Source organism: Agelaius tricolor, unplaced genomic scaffold (genome assembly GCF_023055355.1).
Source record: "Agelaius tricolor isolate 1412-34295 unplaced genomic scaffold, bAgeTri1.0.p SCAF_44, whole genome shotgun sequence".
NCBI lineage: Eukaryota > Metazoa > Chordata > Aves > Passeriformes > Icteridae > Agelaius > Agelaius tricolor.
Window position 1 is genome coordinate 516,882 of NW_027269304.1, and position 27,816 is coordinate 544,697.

Genomic DNA, 27,816 nt, shown 5'->3' on the forward strand with positions numbered 1-27,816 from the left:
GTGTTTCACATTAATTATCAAATGAGACCTATGAAGTATCTGGAAATGGCAAGCCCAAAGCAGAAAAAGTTTGTCAAAAGATACTGAAAACCTCCACAGCTCCTCCCTCCTCTCTTTCTAAAGGAAAAAAAAAAACAACAAACCCAATTCTGTGGTCAACAATCTTGGCCAGAATAGGAGTAATTTAGTGCTTGCTTTTATTTAATGTGTTATGCTATTTCCTTTACCAATAACACCCAAACTCTACTGCAGTGCTATTTTAAGCAGTGGTATGTCAGAAACCATTTCATTATCAGCTTAAAGTGAATATTGTTTTATTTTTCCCCTCAAAGTGTATTTCTTACTATTGATGACATTTTCATTGGCAGTTAATGGGAATTTGTGTGCCCTTTATTCTCCCTTACAGCTACAGAATCCCTCACCCTTCTCATGGGTTACATGAAGTCCCAGAACCCTGATGAAATCTCGGTTCATCTTCCTCTTGCTGTTGTTGCCAGCTTCTCATACAGTGATTATTTTAATTCTGAGAGGCTTGAATTTTCCTCATGTCCTCCATTGCCTTGCCTTCCTTGGGGGCTGTGGTAGCATCCTCAACTTTTTGTTTTTTTCAAAGCCAGTATTTAGCTTTATCTCACGTTCATAAAACCATGGAATCACAGAAATGTTAAGAACTGATGCCAGGCAAGCCATGGGCCTTGCAGACGAAGCCGACACACATCCACTCACCCATGAAGAGTGTCCTTTAAAATATCTAAATGCTGCAGGTACCATCCCACCATCACCAACTGTATAACATCCATGGGATTTCAGTAGCTGCTTGTCTCCGCTGCTTTCACTTATTTATACAGGGAACTGACAGAAATTGCCATTTCCAAGTCTAAGCTGTTTCCAAACACCTTATCATGTGACATTCTATGCAGATGTTGATCAAGAACTGTTTATGTCTGCTTATGAAAAATGCACGGTGGATTTTCTTTGCATATCATCTGTTGTTTAGGTGCTGTTTACTTTCAGTTCTGAACAGAAATCTTTTATTTTAACTCGTTCCCTTCATCATCTGCTGTTCTACAAGTCTTTGCACCCTGACAAAAAGTAAAAAAACTTCACCATGGCCTAATCTTTTAATTTCCAGCTTGTACAGAGATTTTTTTTCTTTACACTCTGAAAATTTGCCGAATGTTTCTAATATTTTCTCATTTTTCTTTTTAAATTTGTGAGTCTATCAAATAATGTCTCAAACTATTATGAAGTATGATTTTTTCTGTTTTTCTAGAACAGTGTTTAAACAAAGAAGGATCAGTGTACCCTCTTTTTAACCTACGGAGGCATCCTTAGCTTTTTTAGGCATGTACACATCCCTAGAATTGAAATACTTCTTCCTCTAATTGTTATGGAAAAGCGAGCTTTGTTTTATAGTTCCAGTCATTTTCTGTTGGATGATGTCACTAGGTTTGTTGTTAATTGAAATAAAACAGTAGAGATGTGGTGAGCTAGAAAATGGATGTTGGCACTCAGAGTTTGCTAGGCAGAGGGGGAAAATATACAGAACTTCACAACAGGGGAAAAAAAAATAAAAATATTTGGAACCCAGGAGTACCAACTAAAATGTCACTGACATAAAGAGGTGGCATTGCCTAAGAGGCCTGGCTGAAGTGAGTGTTTGCTGGATGATTTGTAGCAACTTAAATAAGGTGAAATTGTTTTGGAGATGTAGCCCACCTCTCGTGATAGTCTGTGAGCTGCTACCTTCAAGTATAAAGACAATATAAATACACAAGGAAAAATCATTGGTGAGCCCCTGCTTAAATTCTGACTATGGAAGCTGAAGTATTTTACTCCCATCTGAGGTTTCTTTTCACAAAGAGCCAACTTCATATGCTTTAATAGATTATCCAGGCACTTATGTTCCAGTGAGAGCGAGGAGGCAGAACGACTTAACTTTTCAAATTAAAGAACCACGTATGCTTCTGGAGAAAGAATAAACTTGAAGAGAACAGGGACAAAAAGCTGCAGCAGAGGAGACAGAAAAAGGCATTACTGACATTAGATCCACTATGAAAGTGGTTTTTACAGTGCAATTGGCAGAGATCCAGAGGCTGGAAGGTAAAAAAGGGGGATCCAGGGTGGGTGTGAAGGAGTCCAGGGTGAGGTGAGGGGTTCAGGGGGTGTCTGAGGAACCAGGGGGTGTGTGAAGGGGCCCAGGGTGTGTGGGGTGCAGGGGGTGTGTGAAGAACCAAGGAATGTGTGAGCAGGTCCGGGGGCAATGAGGATGATGGGGGCACTGGAGCATCACTCTTGAGGACAGGTGAGTGAGCTGGGCCTGTTCAGCTTCGAGAAGAGGCAGCTGAGGAAAACCCTCATCCTTGTTTATAAATATGAGAGGGGGGTGCCAGGGAGATGGAGCAGGGCTCGGTTTGGTGATGGTCAATCACCAGGGCGAGAGAAAGGGCAGGAACTGAAGCACAGGTACAGTCCACCTGAGCATGAAGAACTTCTCCCCTGTGCAGTGACCGAGCACGGGAACAGATTGTCCAGGGAGGAGGGTGTGGAGTCTCTGTCTCTGGAGACATTCCAGAGCCGAATGGTCACAATCTGGTGCCATGTGCTTTGGGAAGACCCTGCCAGAGCAGGGAGACCAGATCAGATGACCCCGTGTGGTCCCTTCCAGCCTGACCCAGTCTTGTGATTCTGTGGGGTAGCTGAGGAACTGGGGGGTGTGAGGTGGTTCGTGGGGTCTGTGAAGAACTGGGGGTTTGTTAGGGCATCTGGGTGTATGTGAAGGACCAGGGTGTGTGTGTGAGCAACAGGAGGGATGCGAGGCGATCTAGGGGTACATGAGGGGTCCAAGGGGCTGTGTGAGGCACCAAAGTATGTGAGAGCTCTGGGGGTGTGTGTGAGGGGAACCGGGGGTATCTACAAGGGGCCCAGGGAGTGTGTGAGAGGTCCGGGTGTGTGTGTGTGTTTGTGTGTGTGTGTGTAATGGATCAAGGGATTTCTGAGGAGATCTGGCGATGTCTATCAGTCCGACAGTACGTGTGAGGGACTGGAGGGGGAACTGAGGGGATCTGGGGTGTGCATGGGAAGTCCGGGGCTGTGTGTGAACGCTCCGGGGGTGTCTCAGGGGATCTGGGGGTATGTATGGGAGGTCAGGGGTGCGTGAGGGCTCCGGGGGTGTCTGAGGGGATCTGGGGATGTGCATGCGAGGTCCGCGGTGCGTGAGGGCTCCGGGGGTGTCTCAGGGGACCTGGGGGTGTACATGCGAAGCCCGGGGCCGTGTGTGAACGCTCCGGGAGTGTCTGAGGGTATCTGGGGGTGTGCATGGGAGGTCAGGGGTGCGTGAGGGCTCCGGGGGTGTCTGAGGGGATCTGGGGGTGTGTATGCGAAGTCCGGGGCTGTGTGATGGACCGGGCGGGTGCCTGAGGGGTCTCGGGGGCTCCCGAGGGGTCCGGGCTCTGTGAGGCACCGCGCGGTTCCGAGCGCCCCCACGCTCCTCTCGCGAGACGTGGCGGCGGCCGGCGGGGCTGTGCCGGGCGGGATCGCGGTGCGGCCCCCCCCCCCCCGCTCCTCCCAGCGGCGCCGCGGGGCGGATGCGGCGGGGCCGCCATAGTGCGGGCGGGAGGAGCCGCCGCCGCCCCGCCGGGGACGCGCTCCCGCCGCCCCCTCCGCCGCAGCCGGGAGCGGGCGGAGCCTGCGCGGCGCTGCCGGCTTTTTTCCCCCCGCATCCCTCCCGCCGCGCCAGCTGAGGAAGCGACCGCGCTCCTGCCTGGGCAGAGCGGGATCGGGCGGAGGGACCGGAGGCACCGTCACCTGGCGCTGCGGCGGGGGCGGGGCGCGGCGCCTTGTCTGCGGCAGCCCCGGGGCGCTGTTCGGCCGCTTAAAGCAGCGGGGCCGCCGGCCGGGAGGGGCGTTCGGAGCAGTGGCGGCCGCAGAGCGAGGGGAAGGCATGGAGGGCAAGGATCTGGCAGCGGGGTCCGCGGGGGATGAGGGCTCCAAGGATGCGCTGGGCAAGCCGCTGGGTCCCACGCCGAGCCAGAGCCGCTTCCAGGTGGACCTGGTGGCCGAGGGGCCCCGCAAGTCATGCGGGGACATCGGCGTGGCGGGTAAGGGAGGCGAGGAAGCCAAGGGCAGGTTTCGGGTGAACTTCGTGGACCCCTCGGCCGGCGGCGAGAGCCCCGGCGAGCCCGGGGGAGGCAGCTCGGAGGGCGGCAACGTGAGCGGCGTCCAGAACGGCGGCGACACGGTGATGAGCGAGGGCAGCCTGCACTCGGGCGGGCACCACCACTACTACTATGATACCCATACCAACACCTACTACCTGCGCACCTTCGGCCACAACACCATGGACGCCGTGCCCCGTATCGACCACTACCGGCACACGGCCGCCGACCTGGGCGAGAAGCTGCTCCGGCCCAGCCTGGCCGAGCTGCACGATGAGCTGGACAAGGTGAGAGCGGCCCCCGGGCTCCCCCGGCGCCGGGGGTGCGGCGGTTTCTCGAAGTGTGTCGGCAGAAAAGCTTAAAAAAAAAAAAAAAAAAAAGAAAAAGCCGAAAGCTCACCGAGCCTCGAGCAGGCGCAAATAGCGCGGGTGCATAGCTTGCGTCTCAGTTCTGTTATATATATATTTTTTTTGTCTTTTCGTGACGCAGTGGTATCCATCCCCCCACACACACGTGCTTTTGGGAGATGGTCGCCCAGTGGGAGAGGTGTTTAGAGCCGTAGGTCTGTTTCCCCCGTCAGCGAGCGGGGATCTCTTACAGGTTTTCCACTTCCAAATCGCCTCCAGCAGATAGGGTACTGATTTGGATAGGGTATTGATTCGGGGGCTCGCCGTGGGAATCAGTCTGGGAAGGGAAGTGAAAACATTTGGTAGAGACGCTGAAAAAAAAAAAAAAAGTAAATAAATAAGGATGCGCTTGCTTTGGTAGCGGCTTTTGGTAGGTTTGTCCCTGCGGCGCCGAGGCAGAGCCCGCTGGACCCGATGGGATCGGGATCGGATGCTGCTGGATCTGCACAGGCACAGATCCTGAGCGAGCCCTCCCAGGGCTGCTCGGTGCCTCCTGCGCCGCCGTCAAGGCTTGAAAAATTTCGGAGCTGTGCGTCTGAAGCTTTTTTTCTATTTTGGACTACGAGTCCGTGTGTTATTTGAGACGAGTTGACAGTGAGAGCCTTCTTTGCATTGCAGGCTGGCTTGGCTAGAAGACCAGCTTTAGCTGAACATAGAATTAATTTCCTAGACGTTTTGTTTTTTTTTTTTTTTTTTAAGCTATCATCACTAAACTAACTCCAGATAAACATTAAGCTCTTGCAGTGCTGTTTTCCTCACAGTTTGAAAATTGGTGTATGGCTGTGCTCAGGAGCCTGTGTTTTGAGTGGGGTCTTTCTGCTGGGTTTAGGGAAATAAAGAAACACAGGGACCACATTCCAAGGAAGTGAATATTTTGTTTCCAGAACTTTTTTTTTTGCATCCCACTTTTCACTCCTCATAGGTGAAGTTCCATGAGGAAAGGTGTGTTCTTTCCGGATTTACTTGTTTCACACCATTTTATTAGGCTGCTCGGTGCATCAGCACTGATATGTGGAGTTTGGGGTTTTTTTAGGGACTGTTGGTGATCCTTTAAGTGTATTTTTGACACTGACTGTGGAATTGTTCCAATAGAAATAACTGGTTGGTGTATTGCAAAGATACTTGTTTGTGACATCTGAGATAAGATGTCAGATTTTAATTACTAACCACCACTGCAAATTACTCCTGCCTTCCAGGTCCCGTTTTGATGGAGCCAAATGATGATCTGTGGTCTGATTCTAAGTTAGTATGAAATCGAAATTGACAATTACTGCTATGTGTTTGGAGCTGGGTAAACTATAAATAAAACACATGTATGTGCTCATGTAGTACATGTGAAACCACGTTGGTTTTCTGTCCTCTTGCTCCCCCAAATTTCTGACTCCTGGTCCATGATGGGACGACCAGGTGTTGGATACTCAGCGTTGTAAGCAGAACATTTCTCAAATTTCTAAGGTTAGCACATGGCATTTTCAGTGCATTGCAGCACTGTGGAAAGCTCTTTGGTACCATTAAGATATTTCAGTGCAGAATACAACATATTCTGGAGCTACAATTTCTAAAATTGTAATTTCTTTATTAAGAAGAAATTTATGGCAAGGAATTTTCTTTGTAGTCTGTGGCATAGAGGAGTGGTAGACAACCTAATTACAGGATCATTATCAAAACAGTTTCATAGTGAGCATTAATTAAGTCAAATTATTAATTTCTTAAGTGTCATTAATTCGTTCTGCAGTGTGGATAGATGTACATGTGAAGATACTTCTTTTTTTAAAGACATGCCCCGTCTGCTTGTGCCCCTCCTCCCATTAAATAAATGTTGGGGTGGAATATGGAATTTCGGTTGCCTTTGATATTAAGTATTAATTTTTTAAAAGGTCACAATATAAACTTCAGAATTTTAAGTTGAAGTTCAGTGGAGAAACTCAAGTTTTCTGTTGCAGGATGTTTAATGTCCAACGCAATTAAGGTGTTAGCAGCTACTTAGGCTTATAAGAAGTAGAGAAGCCATTTATTTTTGCTTCCAACTTAGCAAAACACTTTCCAGTGAAAGCTGTGAACGGAAAAGCTTTTAATAATAATAGGGGTGTGTTGTGCATGCTAATAGCGTTGGATACCTACATTCCTGGCAATCTCATGTCAATCTCAGGGGATTATGAAGTACATCCCATCTCTGATTATGTACTTGGTTTGCGAACACAGAGCCCTGATAACTTTTAAATCAAGATGGTTTTGTGCTTTTATATGGAAGATGTTCTCAAAGCTGTTGTGCTTTTTTTTTTTTTGTTTTACTGTTGCCAGGGGGCTTTTTTGTCTCCGTTCTCAGAGTGACTTCAGTTCCCGCTGACTAGCAGGTCTCTACTGTTGGGTAGTGCCGTGTGCATTTGGGAAAGCAGCTTGAACAATTAACCTTGCTCTTTAGCTGTGGGTTCTGTACCAGTTTATCAGGTACAGCACGTCTGTGCAAGGCAGCTGGTACATCCTAGCACCCTTACAATAAAGTTTGCACAGCCTATTGTTGTGCCTCTGATCTTGACCCGGTGCATCAGGAGCGGCAGATACTTTGTGTAAAGACTGGATCCAAAGCCGGTATGGTTCACTGCTTTGAATGCAGCTATTTTATCCAGCAGTTAAGAGGTCCTGCTATTCCCTTTGCTTTTAATAAGTGGATAAATGTGAGGCAACGTTGGAGCATTGTCAATGCCAGTGCCCAATATAGAACAGATTTTTTTTTCTTTTCCTTTAGCTTTGTTTAGAAGCTTCATCTAACACTTCTACTGATTCTGTTCTCACAGAAAAGCAGTGTTGGAAGAAGAGTGACTGTTTGGGGAAGACACACACGTTGTACTGGAGGGGTCCCATTTCCAAAGGGTTTGTCCTGCAGTCCTGCTGGGATGGGTCTTTGTGTGGTCATTCCAGCAGTGGCTTTTCTCATAGGAAAGGGATTGTTCTTGAGACTGGCTGTGGAAACACAGCTGGGTGATGCTGGAGCACTCTGAGGTGGATGAATTGCATAACACTGGTCTTGGTTGATCATATTAAACTCCAGGTGAGGGGTCTTGCCTTAGCATGTCATTGACTGCAGATAACTAAGGTGGTCAATCTGCTCCTTACCCAGTTGGTACGTGTTGATTTCTCTCTGCTTCAGAGAGATGACAGAGAGAACTTGGTGATGCTGTTGCAGTTGCTGTCCTGTAAAGAGAATGTGTTGCAGGAGCTCTGGTCTCCGTAGATGTTGAGGTGAGAGGGTGTTTATTAGCAAAGAAGTGGGAGGGAAGTCAGTATACCATGTCATGCAGGTTTTTCTTACACTGGTGTCCCCTGCCCTCTTGAGGGGGATCTGTCTTCAGACCATGGGAAGATTAAAAGTGTTCTTTTCTTAATTTTTTTTTTTTTGCCTGTCTTACAGCTTTTCTTGGGTCAGCTACATCTGTACACAAAGATACAGCCTGTAGAAATACTGCACATGCCTTTGTGCCCCTCACTTTATCAATACCATGTCATAACATCACACACCTTACTGTTCTGACAAGTGTGTACTGTTAGGGTATTCAGCCCTGCACACTGTAACCCGCTGAAATAATTTAGGATTTTTCTGTATAGCATTGAGTGATTTGGGGAGGTTATTATTATTTTTTTTTTTCCTTTAAGACTAGATCTAGCTGTGTATGAGTGGTTCTGATTTGATCTTTGTGCAGTCCCTCGCAGCTGTGCTGAGTGGATGTGGTGTGAACCAAGCCCTCTGCTGGCAGCTCTGCTCTGCTGTTTGTTAAATACTCACCGGGAGCACTGACAGGGTAAGGTGCTGATCTCAGAGGAAGATCCCTACACCACCTCCACCCCATCCCCATCAGGATCAAGTTATTAATCAAAACAAAAAGAAATCCCAAGGTATTTAAAAACACAAGTGTGCTTTGCTTCCTCCCACACAAAAATCTGTGCACCTGTCATTTGAATTTGGAGACAAGTGTAAGAAAAAAAGCAATTACTGGTAGTCCTGATACAAATTGAGGGGGTTTTTGTTTGTTTTTACTCCAGTGGGATGACTGTAATTGTTTTCAGTTGTCTTTCAGGCTTTGTTAAGTATTTTCTCAAACGCTGCAATTATTCCTCTGACCTGACGACTTCAAATGTTTAACATAAGCACAGTGAAAAGGTCTGTGTATGGCACTGCTTTCTAACAAAAATGTTTTCTGTCTTGAGAATGTTGAACAACTGCTGCATCTCTAATATTTGTTTAGTTGTATTTTCTTTCCATTTGTGGTTTATGTTCGCTTAGCCTGTAATAAAAGCAGAATTCAGCTAAAGATGCATAAAAGGCTAAAAGATTGTAGGATATCAAGCAAGCTGACCCTGTTATGTAAGGTCTGTATTTAAGAGGTCCTTCTTTCCCTCTCACAGAAGATTGGGACCCTCTTGCAGATGGTTTTTATTGCACCACCTTGCTGAATCTTGTCTACAGTCTGGAGGTCTGTTTCTTTCTTCAGTCCCTGTTATTTTTAATTTAAATTACATTTCCTTCTTGCTGTCCCTCATACATGCGAGCAGAATTTGAATCTTATTTCTGAAGTTCACTGTACTAAAATTAAACAAGGGAAGCTCTCTTAGTCTTGGTCTCAGTGCTGTTGTGTGTCCCAGAAGCCTATAATTGGTAACTGTTCTTTCATCAGTTTTAAACAGCAGTGACCTTAATGCACCTGTACTCAGGCTTTACTTGCACCGTGCAGAGGAATGTTTTTATGCTTTTTCAGCCTGTGTCAAGAATCCTCACTTTACTTACACTGATGCCCCACTTAAGCACAACTATTTTTATCAAGGAAAAAATGAGTGTACCGCTCTGTTTGCAGTAAATAATATTGGAGTTCCAGGGGTTGTATTTTATACAGATCATGTATAATTTGTGGTTTTATGTTTCTTGATGCTTGTTTCTCTTGAATCTTTGATAAGTCTTTAGTCCAGAATACCCATGGAATGCTAAAAAACATGACCTGTGTTCAGCAAACTGCTAATGTTGTTCTTATTACTTTTTTTTTTTCCCCCATGTCCTAGGGAAGCTGGAAGTAGCTGAACCTTTAGCAGCTTATGTGGCTCACAGCACAAGTGTGGACTGCTGCTGAAAGGAGTGAACTTTTTGCTGTCACAGGTCTTAGTTGGATCTGATACAGATCTGATCTGGTTTACAGAAAGCCTACACCCCCTCTGCTGCAAAATCTTGTGCTGCATGTGATGATTCAGTTCCCTGATCCAATACTTAGGGGTTCTCCACAGTCTTTTCACTGCACACAGGCATCAGTAAAAAAGTTTTGAGTGTGCACTCCTAATAAAAGTATATTAATTTGCTTCAAAATTTTATATACATGTGCTAATGTACAAATAATGTGTATAGCACAGAGTAAAACTTCAATAGTGATATAAAGATGAAATTCATACTTCCTTTTTTTCTCTTTATTAACACTACAAAAAAGTGTCCCACTCCCAGTGCACTGTTTCAGAGCTGGTTAAAGAGGAAGGCTGCAGAATTCATCTTCATATTAACTTTTTTCTCTTTTGGTACTGTACTTGATTAGATGTCAAATGATTTCCATTCAAGAACATTTTTGTAGGGGAGGAGCTTGGCAAGATCAGTATCTTGAAGTAATTTTAAACCACTGTACTACATCTTCTATTGAATACTTCAGATTTTTTCCTAAAGCCTCATATAATACTCATTCATGAGCAACCCCAAACCCATTTTCCCCACTTCTTGGTATAGGTAATAGCAATCACACTATGGTCATTGGTCTCAATTAAGAATTTTCTTAATTAGTTGACTTCAAATTATTTGCCTTTCAGAATTTTGGGAGCTGTCCAGTTTTTACAGTTTAAATCCAGAATGGTCTTTGATTTATTTCTGCACTTCACCCTACTGATTATACCTGACAAACTTACTGACACTTTATTTATGCATAAAAAATAACCTTGGATGTATTGTCTGTGCCTTGTAAACGTGACTGATTAAAGGATAAGGTGACAAAAAGAGTAAAGAAATTCTAAAAAATTACAGTTTTAATAAGAGGGATTATCTCTTGCATCTGCATTTTGTTAGTTAACTTCCCTTCTTTGAATCCACTGCTCCTGCTTCAGATGATTCAGTTGTTTGGGTTTTTTTTTAAATTCAAAGAAAATAGCTCTGTCTGTTCCAGCTGTGAAGGAACTGTGATGCTACCCAACTTGGTCTGTCAGTCTGCATGGCAGAGACTCCTAGGACTATTCTGAGTAATACTGCTTCTGAAGAGTAAGCAATTTGGCAACTTTGGCTGAAATGTGGTGCTGTGCCAGTGAGTACTTTTCTGTGTGAACATACCAGCCCTGCTCACTTCTGGCTCAGGGCTGTGCTGTAGCTGCATTCAGAAGATGACATTAAAAATTCAGGTGGTACTTTTAAAAGATTTTTTTAGGATTACTTCAATGGGCTCTTTAGTCTGTTGTAAGCCAACAGGTAAAATGTAATTTTTCAGGAACTTACTACATTGGAGCTAGACTTTTTATAGAAATGGGATGTTTTATTAGGGTTTTACTATTGCTGCTGCTGCTTTCTATTTCTTGAATAGAAAGTGCACCGTGTTTTGCAGAAGTAGATGAAAACCAAAAGCTGTTAAGAGCAAGAATGCCTCAAATTAACCTTAGTTTTGGGGCGGAGATGACTTGTGTGCTGGTTTTGGCTGAGGTAGAGTTTATTTCCTTCCCAGTAGCTGGTGTGGGATTCTGTTTTGGATCTGTGCTGGACACAGGGTTGGTAATTCAGAAATGTTTTTCTTTTTGCTGGGCATGACCCGCACAAAGCCAAGGCCTTTCCTGCTCCTCCTCCTGTGGCCACACTGGTGAGGAGGCTGGGGGTGCATGGCAGGGGACACAACCAGGGCAGTGACCCAGATTGACCCAAGGGATGTTCCAGGCCAGGTGACAACGTTCCCAGTATAAAAAGTGGGGGGAGAAGGAGGAAGGGGACATTGGGAGTGACGCTGTTTTTCTTCCCAAGTCACCGGGATGTGATGGGACCCTGCTCTCCTGGAGGGGGCTGCCCAGCCATGGGAAGCAGGGCATTAATTCCTTGGTTTGGTTTGCTTCTGTGTGTGTGGCTTTTGCTTTCCCCGTTGAACTGTCTTCAACTCAACCTGTGAGTTTTTACCCTTTAGTTCTCTCCCCAGTCCTGCTGGTGGAAGAACGAGTGAGTGGCTGCTCGGGGCTGGGCTGCTGGAGCTAAACTGTGATGACTCGGAAACCTGATGTGTCCCAAACAACTTCTTGACAAGACTGAAATGGATTCTCTTTTGTACTTAACAGCAGAACATTGTATTTCTTGGACTACACTTGAGTATGCTAAGCCTCTCTGCAGGAGGCTTCCTAATTGGATTTACTTCAGCTCTTTTGCAATCAAGTGCTGCATCTGCTTCATTCTGGAGCATATCAGGCTTCTGTGTGTCAGATACTCATGTGAAAACTACCCGTGTTCAGAGCGTGGGATCCACTTTTCCTGTGAAGTGTGGTTACTCCTTCCAGGACAGTGGATATCCAAAGGAAATATTGCACTCAGTGCACAGTAAGGAGTAATTACTTCTGCAGATCATTCAGGGTGCAGTGGTGGTTCTGGGAAGGGTCGTACACATCAGTGCAGAAATGAAGGTGCATTCTTGAGGTGTGGAGTAGACTGCATGCATTTCTTTCCCTTGAACTGAAGGGGTTGGTTGCCCCTACACTTGTGCAGGAAGTCATGCCTCCTGCAGCTTTCTGTTAACCAGAACTGCAGAGACTGGAAAAGGAAATTTGGGCTTTTTTTGGGGAAAGTTTGTTTTTTTGGCAGGAAGGCCTTATTTTAACTACAAAATTTCTGGTAGTGCAGACCATAAGCATTTGGTTTTTCCCAAATGCAAAACTACTGAACAAAGGCCTTTTCTTGTTTGTTTCTAATTTTCATGATCAGCTTGCCCAGAATTTTCATACCCTCCTTTGTTTCGGAGGGATGTATGAATCAAGATGTAAAGATGTGGGGAAGTTTTCTTTATTTTGCAGAGTGCTCTCATTCTTTAATTAATGTTTATGCTATGGGGGAAAAGCAAATATTATTTATATTTCTGATAGGATACTGGTCTTGCATACCTGTAGATGTCAGCAAGACTTTGCTGCTTTATCACATGTCAAAACTGCTTCAGAGAGATGCAGCCTTCATGTAATAAGCTTAGAGATTTGTCAAGAAAGCTGTGTTCAAGTAAGACATTAAATTAGTGCTAATCTTCATCAACAGATCTCTTTATTTGTAAGTATACCACCTTGAAAGAAAAGATCTACAACTAAGCTGAAATCAATTGCTTGAGTAAGTTTCCTGATTAAATCTTGCTAACTTAGTTAATACATCATACTACATGGAAGAGCTAGGGGATGAGTGGATGATTATCCCTTTAAAAGAATTAAAGTAAAAATGGCTTTTTAAGTCATTATAGATACAATATATACATGCACACACATTAAAAAAAACCACACTGTTTAATGTTTCTCTATTAAAAGCAGTGTGCAAGACAGAAATACAAGCTGATGGCAGAAGCACATAGCTAATCCTTCAGTTGACATGTTAATTGCAACTATAAATTTCTTCTATTTAAAATTGCTCTGCTGCAATCACAGTACAACACTCTTTAATTTCAGCTTAAGATAACATTAATGTTCGGTTTGATGCAATCTCTTTTAAAATCTCTGGAAGTGGATGCCAAAGGCATTTGCTACTATATTTTAATGTATAATTGTAGAGAAGGTAATATAGTCAAAGCACTTAAGTTTTGGTCTCTTGGCTGCAAACCTACAAAGGATTTCCTTTGACTGAGGTGAGTAACCAGTGTTTGTAAGCTGTTCATGTTTGAATCCAAGGAATCCCGAGTTTTAAGATCTGTGTTTTTTCCGGGCAATTTATCTCCTGCTGTTCTAGGTAACTTCTGGATGCCATTTAATGGCTTAGTAGGCTTTTTTAAGTTATGACTGTAAAGACACCAGGGTGGGAATTAGGGCAGATTTGCTAATAGAATTTATAATTCATTCCTGTTTTATAACCAAGTAGTAAAATACCTAATACGACTGCTGAAATTTCTAAACGGCTGTCAACAGCAATGACTAGTCATTGTTCCCTGATAGTATTAATTTTTTGAATTAGTTCTTTGAAGAAAGTGCTAAGAAGGTGTTAGGCAGACTGAGGTGTCTTGAACAGTGTCTTTGTGCCATGTTTTCCTTTCTGTGTGCTACCTGACTGGGTTTTCTTCCCCCCTGGGAGCAATGATGATCAGTCAAGCTTCCCATTAACTCCTGAAAAACCTGAGCCTCTGAATCTTTTTCGTTAGCTTGGTTAACTCTTTTTAACTAATGAATAATCAGAAATCTGTCAATTGCTCCAGGTGTTCTCTGGAAGATACTGGCCTTTCTGAGTAGCAGTTTCTAAGTGAGGGGTAACCCTGTCTTGAATACCAAAGATTCAGATTGTTACATCTTTTAGAATTTACACTTCCATTGCTCTGTCATCAGTATGAGGCCAGTTACAAGGCATTAGTTGAGAGTTGTTCTTAGCTTCCATACCTGTCACCATCCTTCTTCCAGCAGAGCAGGACTAGTTTACAAAATACTGACCAGTCAGATTGTTCTTTAAGAGAATGTTACATAGAGTAAGATTTTTTTAAAAGTCATTACCAGTGGTACTTCCTCCCTTTGGAGTTGTTTGTTTCCCTTACAGGAATAAAAACCACTTGAAAACTGTCAGGCTTGGCAGAGCTGTTTTCCAAGTTTAGTGTTAAAAACTCACTGTGATTTGTAGTTTACGGGCAAAGTTAGAAATAATATCTCAGCCTCTCTTGAGAAGTGATTTCCTGAAAAAATGGTTACAAACAGTACTGGGTGTCACCAGCTTCAGTCAAAGACTGGTGAAAACTTCTATTCCTTCCTGTGTATTTAAGTACTGAAATACTCTGGAATCTCAGGCAACCAAACTCAAGGCTTTTCTTGATAAAGGACTTATCATAAGATTGTCTGGTGTCCCTGGGCAACAATATGATTAAAACCATTCCGTGGAGATTTAGGTGTTTTGGAAAGGAAGCTCAGTCCTCTTGATCTCTTTCACAACTGTGCAGATAAAAGCAGCAAAAGATAAACACAGCTTATCAAACTGACTTGTAGACAAAAACTGGGAATTTTACGATTACAAACATTAACATGCTGCAAAAGTAATGTTTAAAGGACAGATACATTTGGTACGGCTTGGTGTCCTTCAGACAGCATTTTTATTATTAGCTTATTATTTATTCTTTATCAGACGGCATCACACTTGTATCAGTACAGACTGTTTTCAAAAGTTCTGTTATATAAGAGGTAAACACCATAGCAGCAGGATTATTCTATTATTCATAGTTATTCTATGCATGAAATACATTTAGCACTTCTAAAGTCTCTTATTCAGCTCCTTGGGAGTGTCACAGGCGGTGGGAGCTAGAGTCCAAAAGTTCATTTACTCTTGAAAGGAAAAGATCTTTGGTGGTGTTTAAAAATCCTTTGAAGTGTTACCATCATTTGAGGCAAAATGTCTAGTAATTTTTATGTAACTTGGTAGCTTTCTTTATTCTGTCATTTTTACTATATCTGTGCTCTGGCTGAAGTATCCTTTAGTTAGGAAAGAAAAAAAAAACCCAAATGTTTATAAGCTCCTTTTTAATGTATGTTTTGAACTGTGTTAATTCTGCAAAAATAGGTTTTGTAGCCATAGTCTTAATAGTGTGCAGGACTGGAGTTGGGATAGATGGGAGTATAATCCCTCCAAATAATGATTCTGCCTCTGAGACAGATGGTCAGCTGCATCTGGATCAATACATTTTACTGCTTCTTCCCTTCCACAAAATAAGGAGCATCTTAAAATGGCAATGACTACAAAATTGACCTTTGGGAGATGGAAACAAGAAATTGTGGTTGCAAGGGCTGGTGAACAGGTTGCAACAGAGTTGTGAACCACAGTGAAGGACTGCAGCAGATGCGTGAGAGCACTGGATTGTTCTGTCAGTTCTCTTTGGGCAAAGATGGTTCTCAGGGTAGCTCCCTTTATTTTTTTTTTTCTGTTCTCAGTAAGCATGAGAGAGTTATGCTCATTATCAGAATTTAGGTAGGTAATCAGAATAAAGTATTATATTATCAGGATACAGTATCAGAATTTAGAATGCAGCAGGGACAAAGCAATTTTAAGTGTCAGCAGCTTGACTAGATGGAGTGGAGGGCCATTTTTATGTTTCTTTGCAAAAGCTGCAGCTTGAAAAGATTAGGCTCTTGATTTTTAGCATTATGATAATATAAACTATTGAAACCAGCTTCAGTGCTGTGTCCTGCCAAGATGAGAAGAAGCTGCTTTTGTGAAGCCTTTCTAGGGAGATTGTGTGAGAAGAACCTCATATTATGTGGCATGTGCTAAATCTGTAGCTGGCTAAATGTGAGGAATGGGAAAAGCAGTCAAATGCTGTAGTCTGAGGTGCTTCTCTGGCCTCCTGTTTTTGCACAGGACTAATAACAGCAGGAGGGACTGGCTAAAGAAGTCAGTGACTGCTTGGAGCACACCAAATCAGGCAGTTCACAGTGACAGCAATCTGCCTGGAGATCCAGAAAACACTCTTACATACAAACTTGCTGGTGGTCCTGCCCTTTACTTGTGGCTTCCAAGTTGTGATTCTTGAAAAGAAACAAGACTTCATGTGTGTTTATTCTGGTATTACCTCATACGGTGCAACATAGCCCAAGTATGTTGCCATTAAGATGGGATTTAGATAAGTTCACCACCAAAAAAAAAAAATAAATAAATAAATTATGCTGCATGACATATACCACTGTCAAGAACTCTTAAATAAAGCAGTTTTTACTGAACTTTTTGATGGACCAGTGTATTATAGGCTGTTTGTGGCAAACCTCAGATCTCCTCTACCAAAATATCAAGTATTTTCTCATTACTAATCTATGTCTAATAGATGTGGAGGCTATTCACAGTTGTCACAAGTAACTTATTGTTATGATCCAACACTGGAGATGAAATAGTAGATTATCCGTGTAGGAGCAGAAATTAACTGTTTCTTGTCTGAAGTCCTGTCAGTGTGTGATAGAATTGTCAGCTTGTAAACATACCTTATTTTTCCCTTAACAATGCAAATGATAACCATTACTATTTTTGGACTGATTATTTTGTTTTAAGAATTGTGTTAATAAGATTGTTTCTGCTCTGAAATGCTGAACCCCCTTTTCTTTCCCCTTTTGTTACACCCCCTCCAAATCCACAGTGTGTTAGTGTTTTTTACTGTTTATGAAGATCTTATCGTGCATGTATTGGCTGTTCTAAAATAGTGCTAGGGCAGTTTTTTCCATTCAGTGTCTGACTTGAGTAGAAGCATTGTTTCCTCATGAACACGAGCATGAAGGATACTACGCCTGCTTGATTTACAGCTGAGACCACAGTGGTTCTTTCTTAATATTGCCTTAGAGGGCTGAACTTGGAGCCTTCTGGAGTGAAATTCCTTTGTGCCCACACTCTGTAATATCTGTTCTCAGTGCTGCTTTATTGGGCACCCACCAGCACTGATAACCAGGAATAACCTTTCGGTTATTACATTTTGCTTGTGCCTCAAAATATTTTCCTAAGAAATATTGCACAGTGTGGAGAGACGAGACATACAGAACAAAACTCGCCTGTGTTCACAGTGTGCAGTATCTTGGAGCTGATCTGGTAACTGATAACTCAGAATACCAGTTGTGACCCATTATCTATCTCCTCCCCAGCACACAACAGGCTGAGCTATGGGCTTGTTGGGGCACTGCAGGAAAATGTGTAGCTGCCCCATGGTGGTTGGGGTTTTGGGGTGACCTTTGGGGGTCACATTGGTGATGTGTGCAGGTTTTACCAATACTTAGTCCACCATGCTCACATGATGAACTATGTGATCCTTTCTTAGACCAGATACAAAGAGATTTCTCCACCATCTTACCAAACCTGAACTTGCAGCAAACAAGCTCCAAGCTTGTTCAAAAAAAAAAAAAAAAAGGCATTAACCACTTCATTCGCATTTCACTATTTTAAAGACATGAAGATAAAGATTCCTCCTACTGTTCCTTGATCCTCCCTGACCAGTCTTCTCAGAGAGCAATTTTTGTTATTTCTTATTACAGACATGATGCGTGTTGTTGTAATAGCAGAAGATGTTATCTAACGTTGGCAAGTTTTTTTGGCCAAAGCTTAAAAATTGTTTAGATAATTTGGATGTGACTTCTTTTATGTAATGGTTTAAAATAGAGTGTGTTCCAAGTATAATGTGGTGGTTTTCTGTGAGGAATTAGAATGGGTTTTATATGAACCAGTAATAAGTGGTTGTACTGTCTCATGCTTGATGGGAGGTTTTGGCATAGTGATGAACATGTTTATAATCTGCCCCTTGTTTTAATGCATCTTTTTTCTCTCTGTTTCCTCCCCACTTCTGAAAGAAGTCATAAAGGGATACATTTATGCTTAGAGGGATTTTTATATTTTGTTCTGCACTTCTAAGCTATTGGAGCAGGGTAGGTGGTCAGCTCATCCTCTTCTGGCATGAACCTCAGGCTTGAGTAGATGTCTTCTTAGTTCTGGTTCAGGCAGGCCAGCATTTCTGAAATGTAGCAGCATTGTAATTCTCTTTTTGGTCCTCACTGTTCTTCTTACCACTCTAAATGATTATGTGCCACTACTTGATTTGGCTTGAGTGCCTGAATACAAATAATCAGCAATCAATAGATTCATCTGGTCAAAGGCTGTGCAAATCTCCCAAGATTTGCAACCATTAGTTCTATCCAGGAAAGCTGCAGTTCAGCAAACTGGGTACCTCCTGGTCAGGTTTCTACTTGTCCTCTGTTTAGTGTATATAATACATATATACACACACAAAAAAAAAATATTTTATATATATAACACATAAGGTGTCTTTTTTTTTTAAATTGTAATCCCTTCAGGAGGCAATATAATGTGCTCTTTAAGAGAGTAAACTGTTAAAGGTAATGATCTGGAAACTGATCATGATTCTGCATAACAGTGGAAGGCTTGTGCCTTACAGGATCACCAGATGTGCAGGTGTATCTGTTTCTATGAGAATTTCATAATTCCACATCAGTGAGAGGAGCACTGTAATGAATCTGTGCTACTGACCTTGGGATAAGGTTGACATAATCTGTTTTTAAAAATCTGGTTTGTATGTTTACTGCTGATAATAAGAGCATATGGATGACACCCTTCATAACTGACAGGTTTAGAAATATTTCCTCTGAACCCTGTGCTAAGGATATATCTGGTACTAATGAATCAAGAGTAGAAAGAATTTGGTAAAATGCCTCACCCTAATCTTTATTAGTCTTTCCCTGCATACGCTTAGAAGCCTTATTTGTGTCCATTCTGTTTTGTGTCTTACTTAGCAAATGTGGGTTTTGCCCTTTACCTTATTGGGATTGAATCTCTAATTGTTAAAATGTTTTCTAAGCCCTGGGATGCAGGCTGCTTCACAGTATGCTGCTTGAGCTCGTTTGTTGAATGTTGTTCAGGGTCTTTTTACTGTATCCACTCTTAATACTTGTTGCCTTGGATAAACTACTTAGAGCGCTTCTTGCTTTCTCACAGCAAGTGTAGGAAATGTTTGAGTTTAAATGTTCTGGTGCTTGCCTGGCTTGGCAAAACAAAATTGCCTATTAAGCAAGCATATATGTGTGTGTATACACGTATATTTTCAATTTATGTTTAAAGTTGAGGTTTTCTGCATTTTTGAAGTTGGGAGTTGAATTGTAAATAAGAGACATAAGTTGGCCTTTGTCCGTGGGGCTGATGTTTTCTCTATCTGTGATCCTTCCCATTTAACTGGAGAGCAGTGTTTGGGAAGAGACTTCTCTTCCCTCCTTTTCCCTGAAATGCCGATCTCCCATCCTTCTTTCTGGCAGCATCACCTTACAAAGAGTAGTAGAATAGTTTGCAGGGAAATGAATAATTTATTTCCTGAAAAATTGATCAAATGACAGCTACGCCTGAACAACAGGAAGTGCTACAGCAGAGACAGTAACTTGTGGTAGAGCAGCCTGTGCTTTCAGATTAAGAAGTAAAATTTCTTGTGCATTTGAAATCTTCCAGGTCTTTTTCTACAGACCAGGTGTTTGACTTTTTTTAGGGATCTGGGGCTAATTCTTAATTATATTTACCACACTGGCTGTTAATGGTTTGCTCTCGTAAGTTTGTTTTACATTCCTTTAAATCCGAGATGTGCATCATGCAAGGGACATAAAGGAGCAATTCAAAACTTCTGCCATGTCTTTCTGTTTATTTTTCTGTTTACACAAGTAAGATGGGGGTTTTTTTGTTTTTTTTTTTTTTTTACAAGATTAGTTTCACATGCCCACTTTGCTCTGTCAGTCACCCAAAACACAAACTTTTTTTGTCTTTTCAAAGGAGCCCTTTGAGGATGGATACGCAAATGGTGAGGAAGGCACACCAGCTGGGGATGCAGCTGCTGCTTACACACCTGACAGCAAAGGGGTAGTCAAGTTTGGCTGGATAAAAGGTGTGCTGGTAAGTTTGGCATATGGCTCTTCAGTTTTTTTACAGGTGCTGATCTATTCTTACAAATCTTTCCAACCACCTCCTTTGTTGACAGGCATTGTGATAGTGTAGTATAAAGATTACGTGTATGAGAGGTGTGATAAATGCCATAATTTTATGAAGGGTTGCTCCTATTTCAACTGAGTTTTAAGTCAATAAATACTTCAGGGCTTTAAGTTCTTAAGGGCTTACGGTTTCTTACCGCAGGTTTTAGGAGTTTTTACATTGCATGATTTCCAGGAAGGAAAAATATACTGTAGTAGAAAAATGCATGCTGTACTTCTGTGGTTTGGAGAGGTTATCTCCTTTTTTGTAGGATTGATATATTACTCTTTAGGGAAGAGAGAGACCCAAGATCTGTTTTTAGTCTCCTGTCTTAATTCTGAACAAAGCAAACTATTTTTATTGAGACCTAAGAGTTGTAAATACTAGAATTAAAAAAAACATGCACACCTCTCCATCCTGTTATTGTGCAGATGTGTTTCGAGATACAAAGGTTACAGAAATGCAAACTTGCAGTAGGGCTTTTGTTCTTTTAAGAAGAGTAAGTTATTTAGTAGGGTGTTGCTTTAGTGCATTTTTTTTTTTTTGAGAGACAGAGAGAGGCTTGTGGGACATGCAAACTGGGGTTTTTGACCTCACAATCATTATAGACTTCTGTCTTATTTTAAGTCATTTTTTCTGTAGTGTGAATTTTGGATCCTAAGGTTAGGGTCTAAATTATTATTATTGTTTGCTTATGGCATACTGTAAGTGTCAGGTATTGAACTACTCTTAACTCTGTGTTTAAGGTAGTAATTTTTAATCATATTTAAGTCCCTTTTTTTTTTAACCAAACTTAAACTTTTATGATAACATCATATTCTTGTGAAATAATTTTAAAAGTGGTGAGGAAATGCAGCAAGATAATTTCAAGAACAGTAAAAACTGAAAGGAAGAATTAATGTAAATGACTGCAGATATAAGAACTAATCCATGTTATATTTCTGCTTTATCCTAGGTACGATGTATGTTAAATATTTGGGGTGTGATGCTCTTCATCAGACTATCATGGATTGTAGGACAAGCTGGGATAGGTATGGATACTAATGCTGTAATTTTATTTCAGTGACTTTCAAATGTGATCCACTAGAGATGTTGATCCTGAGCTTTTACTTTAAACAGGAATAGGAAATTACCTTAATATTGCTAATTTTTATGGTAATTTATCTTATCAAAAACTTCAACCAGTTACTTAGGCTTCTTCATTTGGGTACAAGGCAAGTATTTCAAAATTGACATTTATAAATCTTCAGTGAACTGTAGAGATAAACTTTTGATCTCTAATTATTAAACTCTGCATATAGACTGTGTAGTATATAAGCAAATCTTTTCAAAGGCTTAACCTAAGTGTTGGATTGATCTGTAGAATACAGCTCTTACCTTGCTGGTTAAAGAGAATCTTTGCCCAATTTTATTTTTATCCTTACGGGGAAAGAGGAAACCTTTTGCTTGAAAGTAAATTTGTGTTCTACTTGCAAGACTTGAGTATTTAAATGAAATTAAGTTGAAGGCTTGTACTCTTTAATACTGCAGGGCTTACAGTGTTTTCATCTCTTTTCCCAAAAGGTCTCTCTGTCTTGGTTATTGGAATGGCCACTGTTGTGACAACTATTACAGGACTGTCTACTTCAGCAATAGCCACAAATGGGTTTGTAAGAGGAGGTAATGCTATTTTCATGAAGTTTTTAAAGCTTTCCTCACTCTGGAGTGCACACTTGAATGTTGCTGAGGAGCAAAGCCTTCCTTGTGTCCTGTGTGTGATTAAACAGTCACGTAATTAACAAAAACTCAGTAGGGAGCCTACTAATTACATTTGAACTAGTACCTTGCTTTTGTGCTGTAAAAAAAAAAAAATATTGGTGTAGATTTTTGTAATACAAACATTTGTAAGGCTACATATCCAGCTATGAAAAGGATCTTAATATTCTCCTGAGCTGCACTGGTTGGTTAAGAGTGTCTTCATATGTGTTCATGTCCTGAAATAAACCTTCACCCAAGTAACTCTCCAAACTCTGTTAGCTCCAGCTTTCCTGAGGGTGATGGTTTTCATTCTCTTCCATGGTTTATGTGGTGGTGTCAGCTATTTTTGGAAATGGTTGGTGCCTCTGACACGATCTGCTTGCTTCGTGACATTACCAGACTGCTACTAGGAAAAAATGTGGTGGAATTAAAGTAGGAGGTTGTAAAACTATCTTCATTAAGATTAAGAATGAAGAGAAAAGCCTCATGATCACAAAGTAAACAGACTCAATGGGAAAAATCAGCTATGAGTGTTAGCATTATGTCAAGCTTAGTTTCTGAATGCCCTTCTATTTTTTTAATTCTATTGTTTATATCAGGTTTTCCCATCTGTACATCTTCTTTTCTTTTTTTAAGTCACTCTTGAAAAATAGTTCTTCATTAGAAAATTTGAAGTCCTGAATTGCAAGAACTGTAGAATTTAATAGGAACAATTGTTCCTATGAAGATGTTATATTACAGTAAGATTTTTTTAATGCTACATAAGAAATACAGAATATAGCCAAGCTGGGTACATATATAGGATTTCCACTTCCAAGAAGTCTAATGCAGTGAAATTAAGCATTTTCTGTTGCAGATTTTTAACATGCACTCAGTTATTTATTTCAGACTGGATCTGGAGGATTTTGTTGCTTCTAGAGAGCTTAACCTTAGTTTTGAGGAATAAGCCTTTGCCACATTTTCTAAACTTTACCTTCCTGTAATACTCCAGATACTCAGATTTTCATTTGTCATGTGGGATTTGTTGTTCTTGTCCAGCTCAAAAGTACAAAGAACAGGCTCTTGAGAGTCCCATTGGAGGGCAGAAAATTCATTTGACAGCAGAGCTTTTAGAAGCAGGTCTTGGAAGTTTGGAACTTTTGTGGGTTTATTGCAATCTGCTTTGCCAGTTCCTTAATCTTGACTGCACAAGTCAAACTGCTTTGAGCAGTTTGAAGTAAAAAGCCCAGCTATACTGCAGCTTGTGTTCTGCTGTTTTTTAACCATAGAACTGGTTGCATACCTAATACGCATTAATATGATGTGGTGCATCATTTATGGTTATTTCCACCTGGTCTCTTTTCCTAAGAACTTGAAATACATTGCTGAAACTTCAGCACATGTGTCCCTAAAATACTGAGTTAAGGGTTATTTTCTAATACATCAGGGAATGAAGAGTGAGTAGATTCTGGCTTGTGTAAATGTTAAAGTGCTGATCACTGTCTGTTATAAGCTCTATCATGTAGAGGATTTTTTTTTGTAATTTTGTAATTTGGTTTTTTTGGTTTTTTTCCTTTCAGGAGGAGCATATTACTTAATTTCCAGAAGTCTGGGGCCGGAGTTTGGTGGTGCCATAGGTCTGATTTTTGCATTTGCCAATGCTGTGGCAGTGGCAATGTATGTCGTTGGTTTTGCAGAGACTGTTGTCGAGTTACTCAAGGTACATGGAGGACAGTGCCTGTATTGATTATACTTCATCTATAAAGTTTTACACCTCATATAGAATGTTTGACTGTATAAAGTGTATACTTTACATGTAAAGTTAAAGATTATACTTGGTTTTTGATTCTTCTGATCATAAAACAGTGTGGTTTGGAAGAGACATTTCAAGGTCACCTGGTCCATCCCCCAACCAGGTAGAATTAAGAATGGTTTGAGTTGAAAGGGACCCTAAAGACCACCCAGTCCACTCCCTACCATGGACAGGGACACCTTTGACTATCCCAGGGTGCTCCAAGCCTCATCCAGCCTGGCCTTGGGCACTTCCAAGGATCCAGGGGCAGCCCCAGCTTCTCTGGGCACCCTGTGCCAGGGCCTTCCCACCCTCACTGCAAAATATTTCTTTTTTTCTTTAAAACCATTACTCCTTGTTCTGTCACCACAAGCCCTATCCAAAAGTCTGTTCCCATCTTTCTTTTAAGCCCCCTTTAAATATTGAGTGATGGCAGTAAGGTCTCTCTGAGCTCCCTTTTCTCCAGGCTGAACAGCTGTAATCGTTTCCATTTGGAAGATTCATTGATTTAAAAACAAGGCAAAACCCAAATTATTTGTATCCTTAAAGGGAACTTACAATCAATAAATTTGTGGTGTGCAGGTTAACTACTAATAAATTACAGTGAATAGAATGCTGTTGTTTTAGGGAAGGCATTTACCTGATGAAGTACATGACTGTGTATTTTTTGTTTGTTTTGTTAGGAAAATGGAACATTGATGATCGATGAAATGAACGATATCAGAATCATAGGGGCTATCACAGTGGTTATACTGCTGGGCATTTCCATTGCAGGAATGGAGTGGGAAGCAAAAGTAAGGAACTCCCATCTTTTTTTTTTTTTTTAATTCTCTGCTTCATAATTCTGATTCCATTTTTTGTACCTTAGCTTTCTGATTTATTTTTAGTGTATTCAGTATTGCATGATTGTGTGTTAGAAGTCAGTTTAATTTTTATGCAGTAGCTCTTGGTCTGGCACAAGCATGTGCAGCTCTAAACAAAATCTTAAGATTTTCAAATCTTAAACCACTTCACTGGAAGCTTAAGCATCTATGAGAACCTAAACTCCAGCATAATCCACTCTTAATGATGTTGTCAAATAGATTAATGGTATTTCCCTCTTCTGGGCAGTTGCAGCACAAGAGAAGGTAAGAACTTCAGCATGGGAATTTTCCCTTACTGTGAACTTTAGGCAAATTCTGAGGATGAAACACACAGGGCTGGCTTCCCTTCTCTTTCATTCTCTTCTGGTTTGATTTTCACAGCCAGACAGTGGGATGCATTCACAGCATGGAGAAAAAGGTGTTGAACATTGGTGGTGATGATCTGTAGGAGGGGAAACCTCAGTCTTAGGCCAGCTCTGACTGAAGAGATCTTACCAGAGAAGCTCTTCTGCCTTACCAGTTTTCTGCTTGGCATTTTGAGGCACTGTAGCTTGCTCTCTGTTTCCTGCACCTTGTAGGCTTTTTATGAATATCTATCCTTAATTTGCTCAAAAAAAATGGAGGAGAGCCTCTCAGTGGGGCTTCATTCCCAACTTATATTTATATCACAATAGCTCCTATTTTCTTGACTGAGAGGCAGCTGAAGGAACCTCCTCATGAAGTGTTGTAAGTTTCTTGTGCTCCTTCATCAAGAAGATGATGCTATTTATAATAAAAATGAGAGGGGTTTTTTTATCATTGTTGCTTCCAAGAAATAGGGATCCTAGAAGAAGTGAGTGAAGATCGAGTGCATTGCTGAGATCTACTGGGGAGAAAAGAAACTTACAGAAATTGACTTGGGCATGAACTTCTAAATTGAACTTGTGTAGAAACTGTTTACCTTTCTCAAGTAGCCCTTCACTGTCTATAACTTGAATTTGTGATGCTCTCTATACACCCAACTGCAAACAGTGCTGACCTTCTTATTCTGAACTGTTTTGAGGGAATTATTGTTAATAATCCTCTGGGTGCTGCCACTTGAAGTCACAGGTAGTATCTTCATTTTGCTGCTTAGTATGAGCATTTATATAACAATAGTTTGCATGAAAATACCCTTCTTTAATGTTTCTACATCAAACCTGAAATGTGGTATTATGCAATTACTGCAGTGCCATCCTTATTTTAGGGGTAGCTTTCAAAAGTCCTGTTCTCAATGTAAAAGTCAAGACTTGGTTTCTCTGTCATGGAAGGAGGCAAGTGGGAGCAATGATTGGCAACTGAACCTTTCAAACAAGCATTTCATGTGGGCTAACAGAACTCAGCATAGCAAAACACCAGTGTCTCCATCTTGATCTGTGGTGTTCTCCTGTGCCTTGGCCGTGTCTTAGAGAAAATGGAGCAGGGAAATCTATAATAATGCCTTTGAACCAGATGTAAAATTGAGGAGAGACTGTGATTGATTCTAGGAAATTTGCTTTAAAAAATGGCTTTTTATAGAGTTTGTGGTGTTTACTGCTCAGCTCCTTGTGTTGAAGTCTTAGAAGCCCATTCTTTCAGACTTTGGAATTTGAGTAAGATACTCAGCAAACATCCCTAGCTTCAGGGAGAAGCCTAGTTAGTTACTGGAAAACTCCACTTGCGGCAATTGCTCTGTGATAACTTCATGTGTTTATGTTTCTGTCTTACAGAAGACTTCTGTAAGCACCCAGCTGTATCCTCACACCTTTCACCTATTTTTGAGGCTTTACAAAGATTTAAATAAATAAGGGCACAAACTGTTTTCCTTCAGGTGGACTTTTAAATCTGCTCCAGCCCATTTTGCTGTGTTTATCACAGTCCCACCCTGTTTTCCTGAGAGGCTGTGTGAACTGAAAACTTTGTTTTGTAGGCATGAACAATGCCACAGTGATACTGCATATTAGCTCCTGATCCTAGGCCTGAAAAAGGTCTGTGAATAGCTTTCCCCAAGCTACTGGCATTCTTTCTAAGGAATGAAACCACCCAAAAAGATAACAGCAGTGGGATTGCTTATTTAAATGGAGGACCTGAACCATCCTTACAGTACCTAGATTTATCTTTGTACACACTTTAGAGGTGTGGGATGGTTTAACGTACTTCTTGTTCAACTTGTATGGTTTATAATAGTTCTGCCAAAAAGTGACTAAAAATCTAGGTTGTAATAAAAGAAGTGTCAAAATTAGGAATTAACAAGTAATTGTTGCAGTTTGCAATTTAATTTCCTTAGTAAGGATTGAGAACATGGGAATGTAGCAAAGTAAACTATTTCCTTGCATAAAATAGGAAACAAGAGCTGTTTCATTCTGGATGTATTAAAATTTTTAGAAAATACCACATACTAAAGTATAAGACAAAGGATGACCATGGCTAATAAAGTAGTAGCATTTGTGTTGCATTTGGCCATTTTCATGTAAATTTCTTGAATCTCCTCAAATGCATTCCTTCTGGAAGGCTTATATATAGAGAAATTAGTTCTTTTAAGCATTTTGTGTCTAGAAGTATAATTTGAGGCATTTAGTCATAATAAGCCTTTTTGATTAGGCATAAAACTTGGAAATTATTCCTATTTCGTAATTAAAAATCCTTGTACAAGTTCTCTCCAGCTTTCCTCATTTTTTTGCAGAGAACATGCTGAGAAGGTGAAGCTGAATTTGGAATCAAGTAAACATTTACATTTTATAGCACAGCACTTGATACTATGAAAAGAACAAGTTCTCCTGTCTGACAGCAGTCATTGTGTTTCAGGCACAGATAGTCCTGCTGGTGATCCTCATTCTTGCTATTGGAGACTTTGTCATAGGAACATTTATTCCTCTGGAGAGCAAGAAGCCCAAAGGTTTCTTTGGTTACAATGGTATGTTGGAACAGTTTACAGTATGGTAAACAATTCCTTCCTTTGCAAAATAAGCTGCTATTATTAAATGAAACATCTAGTGTATCTTACAGTCCTTTTTAACTGTGGAGACTTTTCCTGGTTTCTTGTAACTTCTGCAGCTGGGTCAAAACTTGAGTATTGCTTAATATTGAATATATATTAAATTTTAAAAAGCTGGATTATACTGTAAGTATTTTTTACATTTAACGTTTAAATCTGCTTAAGTTTACTGTCTTGACTTTGAGTTGAAGTGATGAATTAGGGCTT

General features: G+C 41.1%; 1 protein-coding gene across 2 annotated transcripts in view; it reads left to right on the forward strand.

The window, feature by feature from the left end:
* Positions 1-3,596: 3,596 nt before the first annotated feature.
* Positions 3,597-27,816, forward strand: part of SLC12A2 (solute carrier family 12 member 2) — a 54,517-nt gene continuing 30,297 nt past the window's right edge. For both annotated transcript variants that reach the window (XM_071455083.1, XM_071455084.1), the window contains exons 1-7: positions 3,597-4,444; positions 20,052-20,171; positions 21,202-21,277; positions 21,810-21,905; positions 23,543-23,682; positions 24,438-24,548; positions 27,420-27,528. In XM_071455083.1, coding sequence (XP_071311184.1) covers positions 3,944-4,444; positions 20,052-20,171; positions 21,202-21,277; positions 21,810-21,905; positions 23,543-23,682; positions 24,438-24,548; positions 27,420-27,528 — 1,153 coding nt within the window. In that variant the 5' untranslated portion in view covers positions 3,597-3,943. The remainder of the gene's footprint in view (positions 4,445-20,051; positions 20,172-21,201; positions 21,278-21,809; positions 21,906-23,542; positions 23,683-24,437; positions 24,549-27,419; positions 27,529-27,816) is intronic.